General features: G+C 49.0%; 2 protein-coding genes across 2 annotated transcripts; one reads left to right on the plus strand and one right to left on the minus strand.

Moving 5' to 3' along the window:
* The first annotated feature begins 213 nt into the window (after positions 1-213).
* Positions 214-11852, plus strand: LOC123452056 (probable LRR receptor-like serine/threonine-protein kinase At1g67720). Its single transcript, XM_045128630.1, has 15 exons — positions 214-728; positions 963-1497; positions 1794-2299; positions 2408-2540; positions 2630-2701; positions 2784-2852; positions 2941-3012; positions 3230-3298; positions 3551-3708; positions 3785-4026; positions 10091-10217; positions 10656-10724; positions 10815-10998; positions 11135-11270; positions 11360-11852. Exons 1-15 carry the CDS (start codon positions 656-658, stop codon positions 11684-11686), a joined length of 2772 nt encoding a protein of 923 aa, XP_044984565.1. The 5' UTR covers positions 214-655; the 3' UTR covers positions 11687-11852.
* Positions 11853-12297: 445 nt separating this feature from the next.
* Positions 12298-19612, minus strand: LOC123398966. Its single transcript, XM_045093403.1, has 14 exons — positions 19203-19612; positions 18777-18876; positions 18554-18681; positions 18223-18382; positions 17984-18096; positions 16931-17014; positions 16807-16855; positions 16629-16720; positions 16105-16234; positions 15887-15963; positions 14282-15816; positions 13607-13999; positions 12792-13524; positions 12298-12631 (listed from the first exon to the last, which is right to left on the minus strand). Coding segments are annotated over exons 1-13 (3405 nt in total). The 5' UTR covers positions 19205-19612; the 3' UTR covers positions 12298-12631; positions 12792-12982.
* Between the last annotated feature and the right edge of the window lie 396 nt (positions 19613-20008).

A 20008-nucleotide genomic window follows, 5' to 3' on the forward strand; every position in this document is an offset into this window, starting at 1 on the left:
CCTAGCTACTGCTACTACACTCATGGTAGCACCCACCACAAGGGCCACAAGACGGTCCACAGGGCTGCCTGCCCACACAGTTCCAAGAGAATTAGTGTCGCCCACCCTTTCGCTTTGGCTTGCCAGCCGCGGCGGGCCCGTCCTGTCAGCGACACCTTTCTCCCCAGGTGGGGCTCCTTTCGTCTTTCTTTTTCACTGTCTTCCACACTGCCTTTTCTCCACTGAGACAACAGACAGACAGACGCACTCTCTCTCGCCGCCCTAATCCCTCCTCCTTTTGTCGATTTTTTGAACAATCAAACCGCCCCACTCCGCTGATTTCTTCCTCCCCAGCAAAAGGATTACGGCGTGTGCTCATCTTCTTCCTCCAGCTCTGCTGTGTTCCCACTTCCCAGACCCCGGACCCGGAGCCAGAGGAGGAGGGAGCCGCAGCAAGCAGAGCCTTTCCCCGCTCGCGGCCGCAGCGCATCGGCTGAAACAAACAATGGAGTGAAGGAAGGATGCACTGTGCCTGTGCCTGGGCTGGGATGAGGATCCGGTCGGTTTCCATCCCTTGATGCTCAAGATCGACGGACAAGCAGCAGCTCAGGTTTCCTAGCTGCTTCTCTTCTCTGCTTTGCTTGCCTCCGTGGGAGTGAGGTCTCGAGGGAACCCCATGGCGTCCGCCGCCGCTCTTCTCCTCCAGTTCCAGCTGCTGCTGCTCCTCGCACTCTCCGCTGCTCAGCCTGGTGAGTCGCCCTTCCTTCTCTTCTCGCGAGATTCTTGGGCCACGGAGGATTAGGCTAGAATCCATACCCTTAGATGCCGGAAGAGTCCAGATTTCTAAGGAGATTTGCGCAGCATATACACGCTCATACAGTTTCAGATTCCATCCTCTTATTATGCAACACATGTATGCTATACTCCACTTGCTAAGCTCGGGGGACCAGCAAATAAAAGTAGCAAATTGGGCTTGTGTGCAGGTTTCATCAGCTTGGATTGTGGGGGAGCTGATGATTACACAGATGGCATTGGCATCCAGTGGACTTCTGATGCCAAGCTGGTCTTCGGTGGGCAGACCACAAACCTGCCAGTCCAAAACCAGCTCCAGAAGCAATATTCAACTCTCAGGTATTTTCCAGCAGACACCAGCAAGTACTGCTACACGATGAATGTCAGGACCAGGACAAGGTACCTCGTCAGAGCTAGCTTCCTCTACGGCAACTTCGACAACAGCAACGTATACCCCAAGTTTGATCTCTCCCTCGGGGCGACTCCCTGGTCCACGGTCATAATCGATGATGCCGACACGCCCGTGGTAGAGGAGGCGATTATCTTGGCTGCTGCCCCGACACTCAGTGTCTGCCTCTCCAATGCCAGCACAGGACAGCCCTTTATCTCTACGCTCGAGCTTCGCCAGTTTAACGGTTCACTCTACTATACTGACTATGAGGCACAGTTCTTCCTTGCACTGTCTGCAAGGATAAATTTTGGTGCTGACGGCAATAAATCAGTCAGGTACTGCTTTCCTACATAATATTTGTGCCAGCATTGTCAATCACTTTGTATTGGCGTTGGAAACATGTGCTTGTTGCAATCTCCTGTCCTACTTAGGTTTGCAGTTATATTGTACCACTAGAGTGTCTGACTGTGCCATACTGCCACGAAAAGTTCTTCCTTTTTTGAGAGGGTAGACATAACAAAGTTCTGATCACGCTTCGCTTAGTACCATGTGTTTTTAGTTTTGACATCAAATGCCTTGTTCAACGAAAAAAAAAGATAGTTGAAGGGTGCTCTTTCTTTGAATTTCTCAGGTACCCTGATGATCCATTTGATAGGATATGGGAATCTGACTCTTTGAGGAGAGCGAATTACCTTGTTGATGTTGCTCCAGGGACTGAAAGAATATCGACCACAAAACCTGTATTCGTCGGTACTGAACTAGAACCACCTGAAAAAGTCATGCAAACAGCAGTGGTTGGCAAAAATGGATCCTTGAACTACCGGCTTGATTTGGAAGGGTTCCCGGGAAATGCATGGGCAGTCTCATATTTTGCAGAAATTGAAGATTTGGCCCCAGATGAAACTAGGAAATTCAAGTTGGTGGTTCCTGGCATGCCATTATTCAGTAAACCAACCGTTGACGTGGAGGAGAATGCGCAGGGGAAATATCGTTTGTACCAACCAGGTTACGTAAATGTGACACTTCCATTTGTTTTCTCTTTTGAGTTCAAGAAGACAAATGATTCTTCAAAGGGACCTATTTTGAATGCTATGGAAATTTACAAACATGTTCAGATTACCATGGGATCTCAAGATGGTAAGCGGTTGCCCAAAATTGTTACTTATTTGTTTTCAAATCAAGTGTAGTCTCTGATATGGAAAGAAAAACTTGTTGACTAATTTAGCGGTTCCATAATATTGACAGCAAACACCATGTCTAGCTTGGCCTCACGATATCCTCAAGCAGGTTGGGCGCAAGAGGGTGGTGATCCATGCTTACCAGTGTCATGGACCTGGGTGCAATGTAGTTCAGAAGCAGCACCCAGGGTTCTTTCGATGTATGATAAGTTTGATCGTGTAATTCTGCCTTCACTTTGGATTTATTGATTAATTCCTTGTTATAGAGCCTAAGAATTGTTCCTCACAGCACATTGTCAGAGAAGAACATCACCGGAAGTATCCCTGAGGAGTTGACAAAGTTATCGGCATTGGTCGAGTTGTAAGCTCAGATGGTTCATTCTTTCCATCCTTTTTCTTGTTTTGCTTTCTCTTGCCTGATCTGCCTATTTCTGTAAATGCAGAAAACTCGATGGTAACTTATTTTCTGGTGGAATCCCTGATTTTAGTGGATGCAGAAATCTACAGTATATGTGAGTTTGCAGTTCTTGTCATAGAGCAGCATTCTGCAGGATTTATTGAACTAATGAACTAATCCAGCGTGGTTTTATATATATGCAGCCACCTTGAAAACAATCAGTTAAATGGTGCACTGCCATCCTCTTTGGGAGAACTACCTAACCTCAAAGAGTTGTAAGTTCTTCATATTTTGTGCACTTTGTTTATCCAACACCTTACTATGGAGAATGGAAGTTGATACAGTGGTCCAGACTGTCCTTCCTCTCTTTGTTTCCTGATGCTCTGTGCTCAAATTTTTGTCAATGCTATTAATTTTATCTTTCTAACAAATGCATTTGATCAAGATTCTTTACAGAAATAGAACTGCACTTACTGATTCCAACCATTGCAGGTATATTCAGGACAATAGGCTTTCCGGACATATTCCAAGGGCACTTTCCAAGAAGAGCATTATTTTCAAGTCAGTACTTTCTCTTTAGGCAGATGTAGCTAGCATATTTTGGATTAATTAATGCGTAATATTGTGCTTGAGAACCCTACTGTGGCTAGACAAGCTTCACTTAAATTTGGTGACATATAATGGTTCCATACGTAGAGAGCACAACTATATATTTGTCCCCTAGAATTTGAAGGCATTTTTAAACTGAGAAAAAACTGACCCGACAGTGTGCTTTAGGATGTTCCTTCTGTTCTAACTTCTTACCTGCTGCAGCTGGTCAGGCAACAATGGTCTTCAGGGGCCAAGTGATAGTATTAGCCATGGCACCATCATAATCATCGTATGTGCTGTGGTCGGGGCCATCTTGTTACTTGCGGTTGCTATTGGGTGCTGTTTGTGTACACACAAGAGAAAGAAAAAACCTTCACATGGTATGTGTTCTTTGGCTCAGTGGACGTTCCTGGTACTGTGTAAGAACATGCAGTGATTTATTTTGCCATTTTGTAGAAACTGTTGTTCTTGCAGCACCAGCGAAAAAGCTAGGGTCATATTTCAGTGAAGTAGCTACAGAAACAGCGCACAGATTTGCTTTATCAGAAATTGAAGATGCTACTGATAAATTTGAGAGGAGGATTGGCTCTGGAGGGTTTGGCATAGTATACTACGGAAAACTGGCAGATGGGAGAGAGATCGCAGTCAAGCTTCTCACAAATGACTCATATCAGGGCATCCGAGAATTCTTGAATGAGGTATGCTTCTGTTTTAGCCTCGTTTATGTTTCTACTACAATTGTAGCTCTATGGCAGTACATACTTTTTTCGCCGTTGAAGAGATAAACACAGCGCCTTTACTTGTTGCTGTTTTTAGTATGGCTTGGTAGATCAAAGCCCTATTGTGGAACAAGAATATGTTCGACCATGCCGCTTTTTCAATCTAATGACCTGTTAATGTGCTGTGAGCATGTGACAACCCTTGCCCCAAGTATACTTATAGTCTATCCTAGATTAGTCAGGGTTAATCCTTCTCTATTCTTCTGCAATTTCGGTGCATGACGCTTGCCTTTTGATATCCTTGCATTATGTGTCTACACATCTGTTATGACCGGTACAACGTACCAACGGAGGAGGCCCAATGGGCAGGGTTAATTACGGGCTTAGCCCAAGTTATCTTACCTATCTTAGAGTCCAAGTTATATTAGAGTCCAAGTTAGAGTCCAAGTTATCTAGGGTTTAGTGGAGGATGTCCTCCTATATAAACACATGTACCCCTTCGATATTAAGCAGACAATAAACAGTATTCTGTTGTCGTCTCCCTCAGGAGACGGGAGCCCCAAACCCTAGCCACCTCTCTCTCTCTCTCACGCCGCGACGGCGCCCAACCGCCGGCGTCCCCAACCTCGCAGCCCGCACTTCCACCCCTACAACCTACGTCCGAGACCTGGTAGAACCCTAGCCTCTACCAATTTGGTATCAGGTAGCTTGGGTTCGATGAGTTTGTCGGACCTTCCCACCACCGCCACCGCCGCCACCACCGCCTTTCCCGCCACCTCGCAGCAGCCGCCGCCGCCGCACCACTCGCCGCCGCCAGCCACCTCAGGTCCGGCCGCCTCCGGTACCGCGGCCCTGGCGGCCGAACCCGCCCCCGTCCTCTCCCCGGCGGAGATGTCCTCGGCGATCCGCGACCTCAACTTGGCGGTCTCGAACCTCCGGACTTTCCTCCAGGCTCCGTACGCAACCCCGCCACCACCGCCTCCGCCGGCGGCGCCCTTCGCGCCACCGTCCCCGGCCACTGTCGCGCCCCAGGGCCTGCCGATCACCCAGATCCGGTGGCCGCCGTCGCCATCCCCGCTACCGACGTGGATCGACACGCCGACCTACACGACGGCGCCGCTGCAACCGACGGTGTTGCAGCCACCCGCCCCCACCTTCGGGGGGTTCGGCGGGTACACTGACCCGTACGCCGGGAGCTCCGTGGTGCCGCAGCACTCTCCTTCCGCCGCGCTGGGTCGTCACGAGGGCACCTACGCGGCCTCGCCACACGTGCAGCAGCCGCCCCGCTTCACCAAGCTGGAGTTCGCCACCTACGACGGCACCGTCGACCCCCTGAACTGGCTCAATCAGTGCGACCAGTTTTTCAGGGGGCAGCGGACCATGGCATCCGACCGCACGTGGATCGCCTCCTACCACCTCCGTGGCGCCGCCCAGACTTGGTACTACGTCCTCGAGCAGGACGAGGGCGGGATGCCTCCGTGGGAGCGCTTTCGCGACCTGTGTCTCCTCCGGTTCGGCCCCCCATACGTGGGAGCCGCTTGGCCGAGCTCGGTCGCCTTCCCTTCACCACCTCGGTGCAGGACTTCACCGACCGCTTCCAGACGTTGGCCTGCCATGCGCCTGACGTCACGGCTCGCCAACGCGCCGAGCTCTTCGTCGGCGGCCTTCCCGACCACATCCGCATCGACGTCAAGAGGCGCGACCCCCAGGACCTGCAGACGGCCATGTATTACGCACGCGCGTACGAGCAGCGCGCCAACGCCCTGCAGCACGCGTTCCCGGGCCGCGGCACGCGTCCCCCGACCCGCCCCGCCCCGGCGGCCGCCACCCCGACACGCCCTGCCCTGCCGGCCGCTACTGCGGCTGCCCCCGCGCCGACATGCACCTTCCGGCGCTTGACGTCGGCCGAGCAGCTCGAGCGGCGCCGCAAGGGCCTGTGCTTCAACTGCGACGAGCCGTATGCGCCGGGTCATACGTGCGCCCGCCTGTTCTACTTGGAGACCGTCGACGACGCGGAGGTGGAGGCCCTCACCGCGGAGCTCGACGCCACCACACTCTCCGAGGCCGGCGTCACGACCTACGGGTTGGTCGACGCGACCGCCTTCGTTGTCTCCCTTCATGCCATGGCTGGCATCAAGACGGCAAAGACGATGCTGCTTCCGGTGACGATCAACGGGGAGCGTCTCACCGCGCTCGTGGACACGGGTTCGACGCACAACTTCCTGTCCGGGGACGCCATGTGCCGCCTCGCACTCCAACCGGTGGGCTCGGAGAAGTTCAGCGTCACCGTCGCCAACGGGGACCGCCTTGCTTGCCAGGGGGTGGCGCGGCAGGTTCCCGTCCTCATCGGCGACGAGCCGTTCTCCATCGACTGCGTCGGCATCGACCTGGGCTGCTACGACTTCATCCTCGGCATCGACTTCCCGTCCACTCTCGGCCCCATCCTTTGGGACCTCGATGTGCTGTCCCTCATCTTCTGGCGCGAGGGCGGCCGTCGCGTTCAGTGGACAGGCATCGGCGGTTCCGGCGCCGTGACTCCACAGCTCCAGTTGATGGCGGCCGCACTGGACGAGGCGCATCCCCTCCTGGCCGACCTCCTGCAGCAGCACAACGACATCTTCGACGAGCCACAGGGCCTCCCTCCCGCGCGGCCCTGTGACCACCGCATCCACCTGCTGCCGGACACGGCACCTGTAGCCGTGCGTCCGTACCGGTACCCTCAGTTGCAGAAAGACGAGCTCGAGCGTCAGGTGGCGGTCATGCTCGCGCAGGGCATCATCCAGATTTCGACATCGCCGTTCTCCGCCCCGGTGCTCCTTGTGCGCAAGCCCGACGGCACATGGCGCTTCTGCATCGACTACCGCGCCCTCAACGCCCTGACGTCCAAGGACAAGTTCCCCATCCCCGTCGTGGATGAGCTCTTGGACGAGCTACACGGAGCGCGCTTCTTCACCAAGCTCGACCTTCACTCGGGCTACCATCAGGTGCGCATGCACCCACATCGAGAAGACGGCGTTCCGCACTCACCATGGCCACTTCGAGTTCCTGGTGATGCCGTTCGGCCTCTCCAACGCGCCGGCGACCTTCCAGGCCCTGATGAACGACGTGCTCAGCCCATACTTGCGCCGCTTTGTGCTTGTTTTCTTTGATGACATTCTCATCTACAGTGCATCTTGGGCGGAGCACCTACACGTGGCCATCATCTTCAACGAGCTTCGAGCGCATTGTCTTCACCTCAAGTGCTCGAAGTGCTCTTTCGGCACGACCTCCGTCGCGTACCTGGGGCACGTCATCTCGGCGGACGGGGTAGCGATGGACGCGAACAAGGTCGCCGCCGTCGCCGCGTGGCCGATCCCGCGGTCACCGCGGGCGCTCCGCGGCTTCTTGGGCCTCGCCGGCTACTACCGGAAGTACATCCGGGACTTCGGCCTCATCGCCGTGCCACTGACGCGTCTCCTTCGACGCGACGCCTTCTCCTGGGACGAGGAGGCGACTACGGCATTCGAGGCTCTCCAGCGGGCGCTCACGACGGGACCCGTCCTCCAGATGCCGGACTTTGATATGCCGTTCATGGTGGACTGCGACGCCTCTGGCATCGGCTTCGGCGCCGTCCTCCACCAGGACGAGGGACCGTTCGCCTTCTTCAGCAGCCCCTTCGCCGCTCGCCATCACAAGCTCGCGGCCTACGAGCGCGAGCTTATTGGGCTGGTTCAGGTGGTGCGCCACTGGCGGCCTTATCTTTGGGGCCGGTCATTCCGTGTGCGTACGGACCACTACAGCCTCAAGTTCTTGCTGGACCAGCGCCTCTCCACAGTTCCGCAACACCAGTGGATCAGCAAGCTCTTTGGCTTCGACTTCACCGTTGAGTACCGCCCCGGCCGTCTCAACACGGTCGCGGACGACGTCGCCATGGCTGGTACTATCATGTGTATTCGCTCCGGGCCATCTTTCGCCTTCATCGACGACATTCGCCGGGCAACTTCGACGGCCGTGGACGCCCAGGGCCTGCGCCAGCGCCTTGACGCCGGCGAGCTGGACGCGCCCTGGCGCTTGGACGAGGGGCTGCTCCTACATGGCCGCCGCATCTTCGTGCCCGACCATGGCGACCTGCGCCACCAGGTCCTGACCTTGGCGCACTCTGCAGGGCACGAGGGCGTGCAGAAGACTCTCCATCGTCTCCGTGCTGATTTTTACATCCCCGGTGATGGCGCGATGGTCCGCGACTGGGTGCGGTCGTGCGTGACGTGCCAGCGGAACAAGACGGAGACACTACGACCCGCGGGTCTACTGCAGCCGCTGGACGTACCCTCCCAGGTTTGGGCGGATATTTCCATGGACTTCATCGAGGGCCTTCCCAAGGTGGGCGGCAAGTCCGTCATCCTCACGGTGGTTGACCGCTTCTCCAAGTACGCGCACTTCATCGCCCTGGGTCATCCATATACAGCCGCCTCCGTGGCGCGGGCCTTCTTCGACGGCATCGTCCGCCTCCACGGTTTTCTGTCGTCCATCGTCAGCGATCGTGATCCCGTGTTCACGGGACATGTCTGGCGGGATCTCTTTTCACTGGCGGGCGTGAAGCTCCGCATGAGCACGGCGTTCCACCCTCAGACAGACGGCCAATCCGAGGTGGTCAACAAGGTGATCGCCATGTACCTGCGCTGTGTTACTGGTGATCGTCCACGAGCTTGGGTGGACTGGTTGGCGTGGGCGGAGTACTGCTACAACACCTCCTATCACTCCGCCCTGCGCACCACGCCTTTCGAGGTGGTCTACGGGCGCCCACCTCCGGCGATGCTCCCTTACGAGCCTGGGACGGCTCGGTTCGAGACGGCGGGCGACTTACTCCGCACCCGCGACGACATTCTGGCTGAGGCACGCCAGCGTCTTCTCCAAGCACATCAGCTGGCTCGGAAGTACTACGATGCTCATCATCGCGAGGCGGAGTTCGCGGTGGGCGATTGGGTGTGGCTGCGCCTCCTCCACGGGACCACGCAGTCTCTGGACCCGCGCTCCAAGCGCAAATTGGGACCTCGCTACGCCGGTCCCTTTCGTGTGCTGGAGCGTGTCGGCACACTCGCATACCGCTTGGAGCTGCCGGCTGGTTCTCGCCTCCACGACGTCTTCCATGTCGGCTTACTGAAGGCCTACCGCGGGGACCCTCCTGCAGCGACGCCGGCCCTTCCTCCTACTTCGGATGGCCAACTCCTTCCAGCTTCCGCACAGGTGGCGAAGGTGCTGCAGGCGCAGCAGCGTCGCGGCGTCTGGCATGTCTTGGTACAGTGGACCGGCCTGCCAGAGGAGGAAGCGACTTGGGAGAAGCTCAACGATTTCCGCCAGCAGTTTCCAGATGTTCAGCTCGAGGACGAGCTGTTTGAGAAGGCGGGGAGAGATGTTATGACCGGTACAACGTACCAGCGGAGGAGGCCCAATGGGCAGGGTTAATTACGGGCTTAGCCCAAGTTATCTTACCTATCTTAGAGTCCAAGTTATATTAGAGTCCAAGTTATCTAGGGTTTAGTGGAGGATGTCCTCCTATATAAACACATGTACCCCTTCGATATTAAGCAGACAATAAACAGTATTCTGTTGTCGTCTCCTGAGGGAGACGGGAGCCCCAAACCCTAGCCGCCTCTCTCTCTCTCTCTCACGCCGCGACGGCGCCCAACCGCCGGCGTCCCCAACCTCGCAGCCCGCACTTCCACCCCTACAACCTACGTCCGAGACCTGGTAGAACCCTAGCCTCTACCAACATCCCTCTTGTAGTCTGCTCTAAAGGTCTACTGAACAGCCATATCATCATAGATCTTAGATTTGTCAGGGGAAATCCTTCTCTATGTTTCTGCAGTTCCGGTGCCTGACGCGTGCCTTTTGAAATGTCCTTTGCATTCTGTATCTAGATATCCCTCTTGTAATCTCCTGTAAAGGTCTACTGAACATCCATATCATGATATGACTGCACCATTGCATGCAAGATGTACCATATTCTCATGCATTTCTTTCTTTTGGATGTTGTCCTAATGAGTTAGCTGGCTTTACGTTTCAGGTGGCGTTGCTTTCGAGAATACATCATAGGAACTTGGTAACCTTCCTTGGTTACAGTCAGCAAGACGGGAAGAACATACTTGTGTATGAGTTCATGCACAATGGAACACTAAAAGAGCACCTTCGTGGTGAGTGCCCTTAGCTGATGTTAAATTTGTTTGGTGGGATCAACAGCATACTGTTGGTATAATGTTTCTTTAGCAGCAAAACTTTGTCACGCAGTTGTATTTAGGATCTTTAGAAGTGCAGGGTATATTAATTACCACATGTTTAGTTGGTTGACTCAAGCTTGTACTCTGACCAGTTTATTTTTATAGGCCAACTTTTTGTTCTATAATGTGGACATGCCTGACGTTTCTGATTATTACCCTTAAACGAAAAGTTGCCGTGAACCATTAAGAAATTCCCGTAGTACACAGAAATTTAGAAAAAAATTAAGTATCTGAATTTTGAGGTCTATTCTTCACTCTTGAGCCACAGGACTGACATGAACTGTTAGATTAATGTGCTCCTTACTCCGTGGAATATAATTGTATAATATATAAAACCTCTGATGATGTTCACAGGAGGACCTAATGATGTGAAAATAACTAGCTGGGTTAAGCGCCTTGAGATAGCAGAAGATGCTGCGAAAGGTCTGTCTCAGTTTCCCTCCTCTTCTACTAAGCATGCAATCTGAAAATTCTGAATCTCTTTTTTCCGTTCTTGAACCTTGCAAATATCAGGTATAGAGTACCTCCACACGGGATGCTCCCCAACCATAATTCACAGAGACGTTAAGAGTAGTAACATTTTACTTGACAAGAACATGAGGGCAAAAGTGGCAGACTTTGGCCTATCAAAACCTGCGGTCGATGGGTCTCATGTATCAAGCATAGTTCGTGGAACGGTTGGGTATCTTGATCCAGAGTAAGACCATATTTGCTGAGCTTATGATGTTTGTTTTCTGTGCCATGGTTCAGTGATTTGAACTATCAAAGTGTTCGCTATCCTGGTAGCATCTGATGTATAATTTTACTTTTCTTCTTTCGATGGCAACTTGTAGGTACTACATCTCTCAGCAGCTAACCGAGAAGAGCGACATCTACAGTTTTGGTGTCATTTTACTTGAGCTAATCTCTGGCCACGAGCCAATCTCTAGTGATAACTTTGGGCTCAACTGCCGTAACATTGTGGCATGGGTAAGTATCTTGCGATCTGTTAGCTTTCTGCGTTTGGTTTAAGTCTATATTGACGAGCAATGCTGCTGATGGATGAACTGAAATTGCAGGCTAGGTCACACATCGAGAGTGGGAACATCGACGCCATCATTGACGCATCGCTAAATAGCGGCTACGACCTGCAGTCGGTGTGGAAGATCGCAGAGGTGGGCATCATGTGTGTCAAGCCAAAGGGTGCGCAGAGGCCAACCATCTCCGAGGTGCTCAAGGAGATCCAGGACGCCATCGCCATCGAGGTGCAGCGGGAGGCGCCCCAAGTCCAGCAACTCATGTCCAAGAGGTCCATGGGTTCTGTCTCAATCAACACGGACAACAGCGCCGATTTGGAGCAGAACGCGTCGTTTGATGAAATGCTCATGCGGCCGGGCCTCAGGTAGAACCAGGATTCATTAGAGACGCTTTTCATGTAAGCAAGGAGAAGGAGATGCTCATGTGTTAGTTAGTCTTTCTGTTTCCTGGTGATGATTTGAAAGCTGTGAATTACACTAGCTCTAGCTTATGTCCAAATTGGGGATTTGATGGTGAAAGAATGGTGATCTGGAACTGTTGTTTTCTGCTTCAGAATGGTTTCAAACCGTTAAGATGTCATCCTTGTTAGAAAGGATAGGGGGGGGGGGTGGGGGGGGGGGTGGGGGGGGGTGACGGGCAAATGGAAAACATGAAAGGGCGAGGGTTTGCATTCAAAATCACATACTCCCTCCGTCCCAAAATTCTTGTCTTAGGTTTGTCTAAAAATGAATGTATCCAAATACTAAAACATGACTAGATACATTCATATATAGACAAATAGACAAATGTAAGACAAGAATTTTGGGACGGAAGGAGTACCAAATAAGATGGAACTGCTTGTTCATCTCAAAACTAACATACCGTGTTAATCCAACCATACTACAAAGATGATCCAAAAGCTTGCTTGGGAAGAGCACATAATAGCTACTCCAAAACATCAAATGTACTCAAAACAATTGTCAGTTGAGCCACAGTGAAGTACTAACAAACATCAAATTTACTCAAAAACCTTCTTCAGTTTGATGCCAAACAATTGTCAGCTCAGCTATAGATGATTGTCACATTTGCTTTCAGTTTTTGGTCCAACAAACCCCACACCAAAACATGAGCTTTCTATGCACCACAGGACCTACCAGCGGCAAGTTACAAAATCATGTACAAAGGAGTCCCTCGATTCCCCAAGGCAAGAAAACATTTACACAGCTACAATGGTGAAATAGAACAGAAGCTAATCGGTGTCTCCCTTCTCAAGCCAGCTTCCATATACTTCAAGGACCACCTGTTTCATGTATTGACTTCGCCTAGAAAGGAACCTGATGACCAAGCAAGGGAACAAGCAGCGGTCATTAACATGACGGCACATCCAGCAACGTCCACAACACCACACAAAGCATAATTATAATCACACAAGGACAAAAAAAGGGACGCACACACGTATATCAAATTAGTGGATAAAATGGTGGAAACACATACCTTGTGCTTGGAAGATATAGTTCAAACTCAGGATCGTGTCGGCCCATTTGCATCAACTGCCTTCCAGTAGAACTTTCACGTACCAGCTCATTAGCACAACCATTAGACAAGCACTGTGCAACCAGTTACTTTCAGAACAAGACACAGCCCAAAATAGACGCCGAGAGGTCAATATTCACCTTCAAAGACAATTAAAGTCCAAAGGTTCTGTTATACATATCATTTGAACCCAGCATGTGAAAGTTGTTAGCTTCAGTTGGATATAACATCCTCGACATGTCCGACATGGGAACATTATTCCCCTGTCTCAAATCACTCCAGCCATCCCAGTGACCATTTGCAAGCTGCGAGTTTCTAGGTTGCTGGAGTGACATCTGTGCATAAGGGGATAGAGAACCATGGTTCTGTGGCAGAAGTCGGGATGCCAGATAATTATCATTCTGAATAGGGTTGAATGCATCTTGAACATGGTCAGTATATCTGAGATTTTGATGAGACGGCATGCTCTGCTGCATAAGTAGTTGAAGCCTTGGATCATTATTTGATGTCTGCAATTGTGCTGGAAAAGGAGTGTTTTTCAAATCCAATCCTGAATCACCAACAACTGGCATCCGCCCTTTGCCCACGGCCAATATAGCAGGATCAATAAATTCTATGTCACTCGTGTGTCTAGATATCTGAGGTTGATACTGATTGGTGTGGCTACCAAAAAGATTGTCAAGTAGACGAGTTTCTGCCAAGCATAACAAATGTATGAGAAATTGAAATTATTTTTGGTTTTGGAGAAGCAAATAAGATAGGGAAAGTAAACAAACCTGAGAATGTGGAGCCATACGCTTGGTTAGACCCATTCTGGGATGAAAACCCACCAGAAAAGGAAGAAAACCCGGGAGGAATATTATTAGACCCATCCTGGGATGAAAATCCAGAATTAAATCCACGAGACGGGTTTGACCCAGCCTGAGATGAAAATCCGTGAGGGGGATTAGATCCAGCCTGAGATGAAAATCCATGGTGGGGGTTAGATCCAGCCTGAGATGAAAATCCAGAAGGATATCCATGAGGGTGATTCAACATATCCTGAGATGAGAATCCTAAAGAAAATCCAGGTGGGGGATTCAACCCATCCTGAGATGAAAATCCAGGAGGTGGGACTCTAGCTGGTGCCGCGAATCCAGGAGGTGCAGATATTTTAGACCTTGAAGAGCCTGAGAATAAAACACATCAGCAATGAGCCATTGCACACAGAAATATCACAAATATAATGTATGGTATCACAGATAATCAATAACCTATTTACATGAGTTGCAAGGTTTACCCATGCTCGATGAAAAATACTGCAATGCATATTGTATATTCCTTTAATATGCAAGTGACAACATTTGAAAGAAATCAATCAAGATACAAATCTATTAGAAAGAACTTCCAACTGCGGCACAAAAATACTTTCCTCTTCAGTGAAATACAGAACACACAAGTATCATACTCACCAGCAGTTGCTATGTCTGACATAGCAAGATGATTGCTCTTCGAAAAATCTTCCTCCAGCGATTGGAATGCAACACCATTCTGATAGCTGTTGCCATGAGAATTCTGGGATAGCAAGCTAAAATTCTGATCACTGCCACAATTTCTGAAAGATGAATCTTGGAAGTTCCGTTGGTTATCCTGTCTAGCAAACGAAAATCTAGACTCATTACTGGTGCCTTTTGATTTCCATGAAGGTGCATTGAAAAGTGCATCGTTTTTTTCAGATTCATTAAGCATCTTAACAAAATTGTTCGCCGTTGAATACGACTCATCCCATGGATCAAACTCCAAAGACAATATATCAGAAATTATGCTGCCCTCGTCTTTATTTCCACTTGCAGCATTGCCAAAACTGCCTATGTTATCATTTCTTGCTGCATCCAGTGCTCTATGCTGGTGGTTTCGCATACCAGAATGTTCAGAAACCATATCAGGTGTATACATAGGTCCTAGCCCCTCTCGACGTCCATTCAACAGGGTAGAAGCATTGTCGGTTGAAGATAACCTGGTTTGCAGCATGGTGCCAGAAGTTCTACCATCACTTGTCGAAGTAGGGTTAATTTCTTTATCATTCCACAAAGAAATATGTGATGTGTTCGCAGTGGCATGGGGTTTATCAGTGGCCACAGAAGAATTCCATATGTCATTCGAAGGAGAAGCCACACGACAACTTTGCAGCTCTGAGCTCCAGTCAAGATGCTTATCAGAACTAGATTGACAAGAAAGTACGGAGTCCTTATTTTCTGATGATGAAAGACCGGCAAGCTTCAAATGAGATTGTTCCTTGTTCAAACTTTGACTCAAAGGCACCACAACGGAAGTGCTGGGGACTGCACCCAGCTGTTGGTTTTCTGCCATGCTATGAACTGTATCTTTGCTATCTAAAGTTACTGAAGTTACCCCAACAGACAACTTCTCGACTTCTGTGTCCCCAGGTCTACTCTCAACATCGTCCCTCTTTAGAACAGAACAAGATATTGCTGAATGTGGCACACAATCTGCAAGATTTTGCTTGGAACTGTTTACAACTTCGCCATTCTTTGGTGATGTTGATGACTTAGACCCTATCTGGCCCGATTCCATTGGTTTTGAGGATGCTGAAGGAATAAACTTTCCATTTACAACTTGCTTTTCCTCACTTCCTTTCGAGGTCTCATCTGATGCTACAACTTCATCATCATTCCAGGCTGAAGGTATTGTAGAAAAGTCTATGTCCAACGAAGACTCCAGTGATGTCACAGCTTGAGTTTCCTTTGCAATACCAGGTCTATATGGCTTCAAGGTTTTGGACAAAGTATCTCGTTCTGATACTTGCCGTCCTTCAGTAATTTTCAGTACTGCACTTGTATCATCGTTCCATGAAGAAGGTAGTCTTGAATTCGAAATTATAGAACTTGAAAGTGAATTACTATGCGCCTCTGATTTTGATTTATTAAGAGATTGCGAGGATGCCACCTCAGTCGCAGTTGTCCGTGTGTTCAAATCACGATGCCCCCTGTACACACACAAATTTAGCGACACGTTGCATTTTAAATGTGGCAGAACAGTCTAGGGAGGAAGCATACCATGAAGTAGCTGATGGAAGCGTGGACCTCCCTGAACTACTGTTTGGAGGTGACAGTCTTGACTGGCCTGTGGTATTCTGCACAGAAAAATAAGGCCATTGGTGTATCAACATAGTGTAAACCAACAAAAACAGAATTATCAACAAAATATCTAGGTAGGATAAAGCAGTACGAAATCAAGAAAAAATAATTTCTAATGGTCCAATATTAAAACATACAGTTGTCCCATTCTTGATTGTATGTTTGGCTGAAACCACCGCACTGTAAGAGAAATCCTCTGCTGGAGGAGGCAATACAGTTCCTGCACGTCGTTGGGAAACACTAGACGCCATTTGAGGAACCCTACTCCTGATAGAAATATCAGAAAATGAGTTGAAATACCAACTGAATCTACTAATTTAGTTAATTATGTCTAACTGAGACAAGAGCTCGTATGGAACCAAACTACCAAAAATAAGTAGTAGTACAATATTAGACATCCAAATTCAAATCCAATTCCGGCAAAAGGCAAAACTTCCTAGTAAGCCATGGCCATTAGCGTAGGGAGAAGCCGAACATTAGACCAGGAGCTTCTTCTAAAATAAAGAGAATATATATACAGCAAGAATGCAAAATTGCAATATAAAATAAAAATACAAGCATTATATGAGCCCGGATTTACATGCTTGGAGCAGAACAGATGGAGCAAGCAGAGGAAGAACAGTGGTTCCACATTGCAAGTTACAAGGAAGTTGAGTGTTACCTGGTATATGCTGAGATTATCTCATCTTTAGTGAAACTATCCTCCTGACTGCCTACATCATGCAAATAGAGACAATCTGGATTCCCACATGTCTGAGAAAAAAAATGGCAAAGCACTGAGAAAGATATCAATAGGTAGAGTACTGGTAAAGGCTGTCAGAATGAAGCATCAATTGTACCATGTTCCGCAGCCATGCATGGCAATATTTCGTGGTGCCAAAGCATGCTCTGCAACAATAGAAAAACTTTAGAATAACAATATTGTGCAAAACTGCTAGAGAAGATACAGGGTATAAGGCTAACCTTAGCACTTTCCCTTCCAAGACAAAATTGTGTACAGCCTGAATACACCGGATGGCCTCTTCTTCTTTGGCATAAGTAATATATCTGAACATATCACAGTAATAACTAGTGAGCCAGCATTTCAACACATCTAATGGTGTCTACAATTATGGAGAGAATAGGAACCATACATCTTATGTTGGTTATCCATTAAGAGTATAGCTACTAAATAGCTCTGAGCCTCTGAGTAGACATGATGGACATAGTCCACCAGAGTTTCAATTGTGGGTCTCCTTATTTTCAGGAAAACTGATGTTTCCTTTAAGCCTTCTTTTGTTTCTAAGTGTTATTAGATAACTAAGCTGAATAAAGGTGTACTACATTCAACAGACTCAAGTAATTCCAAAGACCAAGCTTTCCATATTTTTAAAATATCAGGACCATAAGTACATCAAGCCAGTGCTATACGACTCCTGAGAGAAACATGGAGTACCCAAAACAAACGTGAAATTTTATACTCACCAAAGAACTACAATCTACCCTAAGGAAACTGATAGTTTCAGAGGCAAAAATCTGAACTAGCATCAGTAAACATGGGAATGCCTCATCCAAAATAATTTGGTCGATAAATTCATGAGAAGACTGAAACAGGCACTTCTATATATATTATACAAGATTCCTGGATTTTACGACACTAGACAGCTACATCTTTCATGTGGCCTATAAAGCTATCAAATGTTCTTTACAGATGCTATAAAATTCTAGCGGCCCTCGGTCAATACTTAGATTAGATTAGCCTGAAATTGACGTGGTTGTATCAAGGACATGTCATGTTAGAATCGACGATTATTTGAACTTACTTTTGATGGAAAACCACCTAATACACAACCAAACTCTCACTGTACTTTCTTAGTCGCATACAAACAATTATATAGCTCAAGCAAGTATTGAAGGCTACAGGCACGTATAGTACACAAAGGTAGGATAGTAGTCACTCGATATATCAATGTGATTGTAGCATCGGCCAATATGTATGCATGTTGAAAAGATCATTAGTGTCATTTGTAGACATACACGCTGATACCGTTGTTTGTTGATGTCTGCTGGGAAGGAGCCCCGGTAGGACGTGAAACTGAAACCTTCAAAACCTTTCCATACTGACCAAAGTATTCCCTGCGCTCAAGTACCTAAAACAAAGGATAATAGTAATGTTGGCGTCAGAGCTAGAATTTACAGTGTCACTCAGCATAACAGAATCCAAATCTTCTCTCAGAAGAAAGAATCGAGACATAAGGAAAGAATAATGTGCTCACACTCTCATTGCATAAATTTACAGGTAGCCCAATTATGTAGACCAGGTTTCTCTGTATAACTCTGACACTGGCCAGATGCTTCTTAGCTTCCACAGTTAGTGTCTTTGACTTAACCTTTTGGGTCTTCTGCTTCTTGTCTGTATTTTTATCTGCTACCGTTCTGTATACATGGAATGAACGTAAGTTGCAAGTCTATCATCGCAATATACATGAGGAAAGAGTTTTCGCGCACTGAGTAATCTAGAAAAGGAATCTCCGGTTGATGGCTTAAGCATGGCAGCCCTCGGAGGCAGAGAATGCATATAAAGTGAAAGTTGGAGTCGGGGATTACCTGTCACAAGTGGCAGCCATCTTAACAATCCTGTCCTTGTCATAGCGTGTGCGGCAGGCAGGGCAACGACCCTCTGTGTCCTCTTTCTCAGCCATGTCAATGATGTGGTGCCAGCACCAGACACAAATCTGCAGAGTCGCATACATACAGAAACAAAACAATGAGAGAGCGTCCTGGTTGTTGTGCAGGCAGGGCAGGGGTTAGTCGCTGATGAGGATAGTACCTCGTAGCCACATTTGCAGGGCTTGAGTTGCTGGTCAGTGATGTCCATCTCCTCGGCGCAGAGCGGGCAGGTGCGGTCTCCGTCATCGCTCATCGTCATCCTGCGGTTCCAGCAAGGGGAGAACCCACAGAAACGTCAAATTTAAAAGAGGACCAAAACGAAATCCATATAGGGACAACCCCATAGCTACGGGAAGCCCGAGATCTCAAATATCCGAAGGTCAATCTGCGGGATTCTAACAAATCGGCCACCCAATCTATCCGCAAAGGCGTCTAGGGTCCGAAATTCCAAGCTGGATTGCATCGGATGGCGCATCAAATTAATAATAAACGCACGGGTGCGGCCTAAATTTCCGATCGGATTGAACCAAATCTGCTCGGATGATTACGGAGGAACCGCGGGGGCGGAGGAATCAGGCGAACTCACATTGGAGGTGGATCCGATTGGGCGGCGCGAGAGGCGAAACCCTAGAGGGGATTGACTGGTCGAGGTCTGGTGGCGTGGGCGGGGGCGGGGGCTCTCTCTGATCGAATCAAGCGAACGAGGGAGAGGGGGCGGGGGAGGGAGGGGGGATTGGTGGTGGGCGATGGGTGGTGGATTGGGAGCGAAAAGGTTGGACTTTCGGTGGAGAAAGAGGGAAGTTGAGTCGATGTGTGTGTATGTATGTATGTATGTATGTGCTGCGCCGGGCTTGTGCTGGGGAGGGGAAGGGAAGGGAAGGGAAGACGAAGGAAGGCAAGGAAGGAGATGGCGACGCAAAGAAAGCATAGGGTAGGGCGGAGAAGGGATTGCCGCACCGCGCACCACCACTCGCTCCCTGGATCGCCTCCTCCTGTGCCCTACCATGTGCCCGCTTCCTTGCCTTGTTTAGGCCTTCCTTTCATTCTCATTCCCATGATTCAATCCAAGACATAAAAATAGAAAGCACCATAAAAACGTCCCATGAGATATGTATATGTAAAAGAATTACTAGATGTTTTGTACTTTTATTAACAAAAACAGATGAAAATAAGGCATTGGCGGGTAATCGCCTAGTCTGTTGTCTTCAACCGATTTCATGTTAATGGTTTTCGGACTCCCGTGTTTCCTTTTTCTTTTATTCCTCGCCGTTGGGTGATTGGTTATATCAAGTTTTTTCTTGGTCGATTAATTGGCGATCTCGCTACAAGGTCGGGGGCCAGCGAATATTGGTAGCGTTGATGCTATGAAATTGTTATATTTATATTTATCTT

The sequence above is a fragment of the Hordeum vulgare genome, chromosome 5H, assembly GCF_904849725.1.
Source record: "Hordeum vulgare subsp. vulgare chromosome 5H, MorexV3_pseudomolecules_assembly, whole genome shotgun sequence".
Lineage (NCBI taxonomy): Eukaryota > Viridiplantae > Streptophyta > Magnoliopsida > Poales > Poaceae > Hordeum > Hordeum vulgare.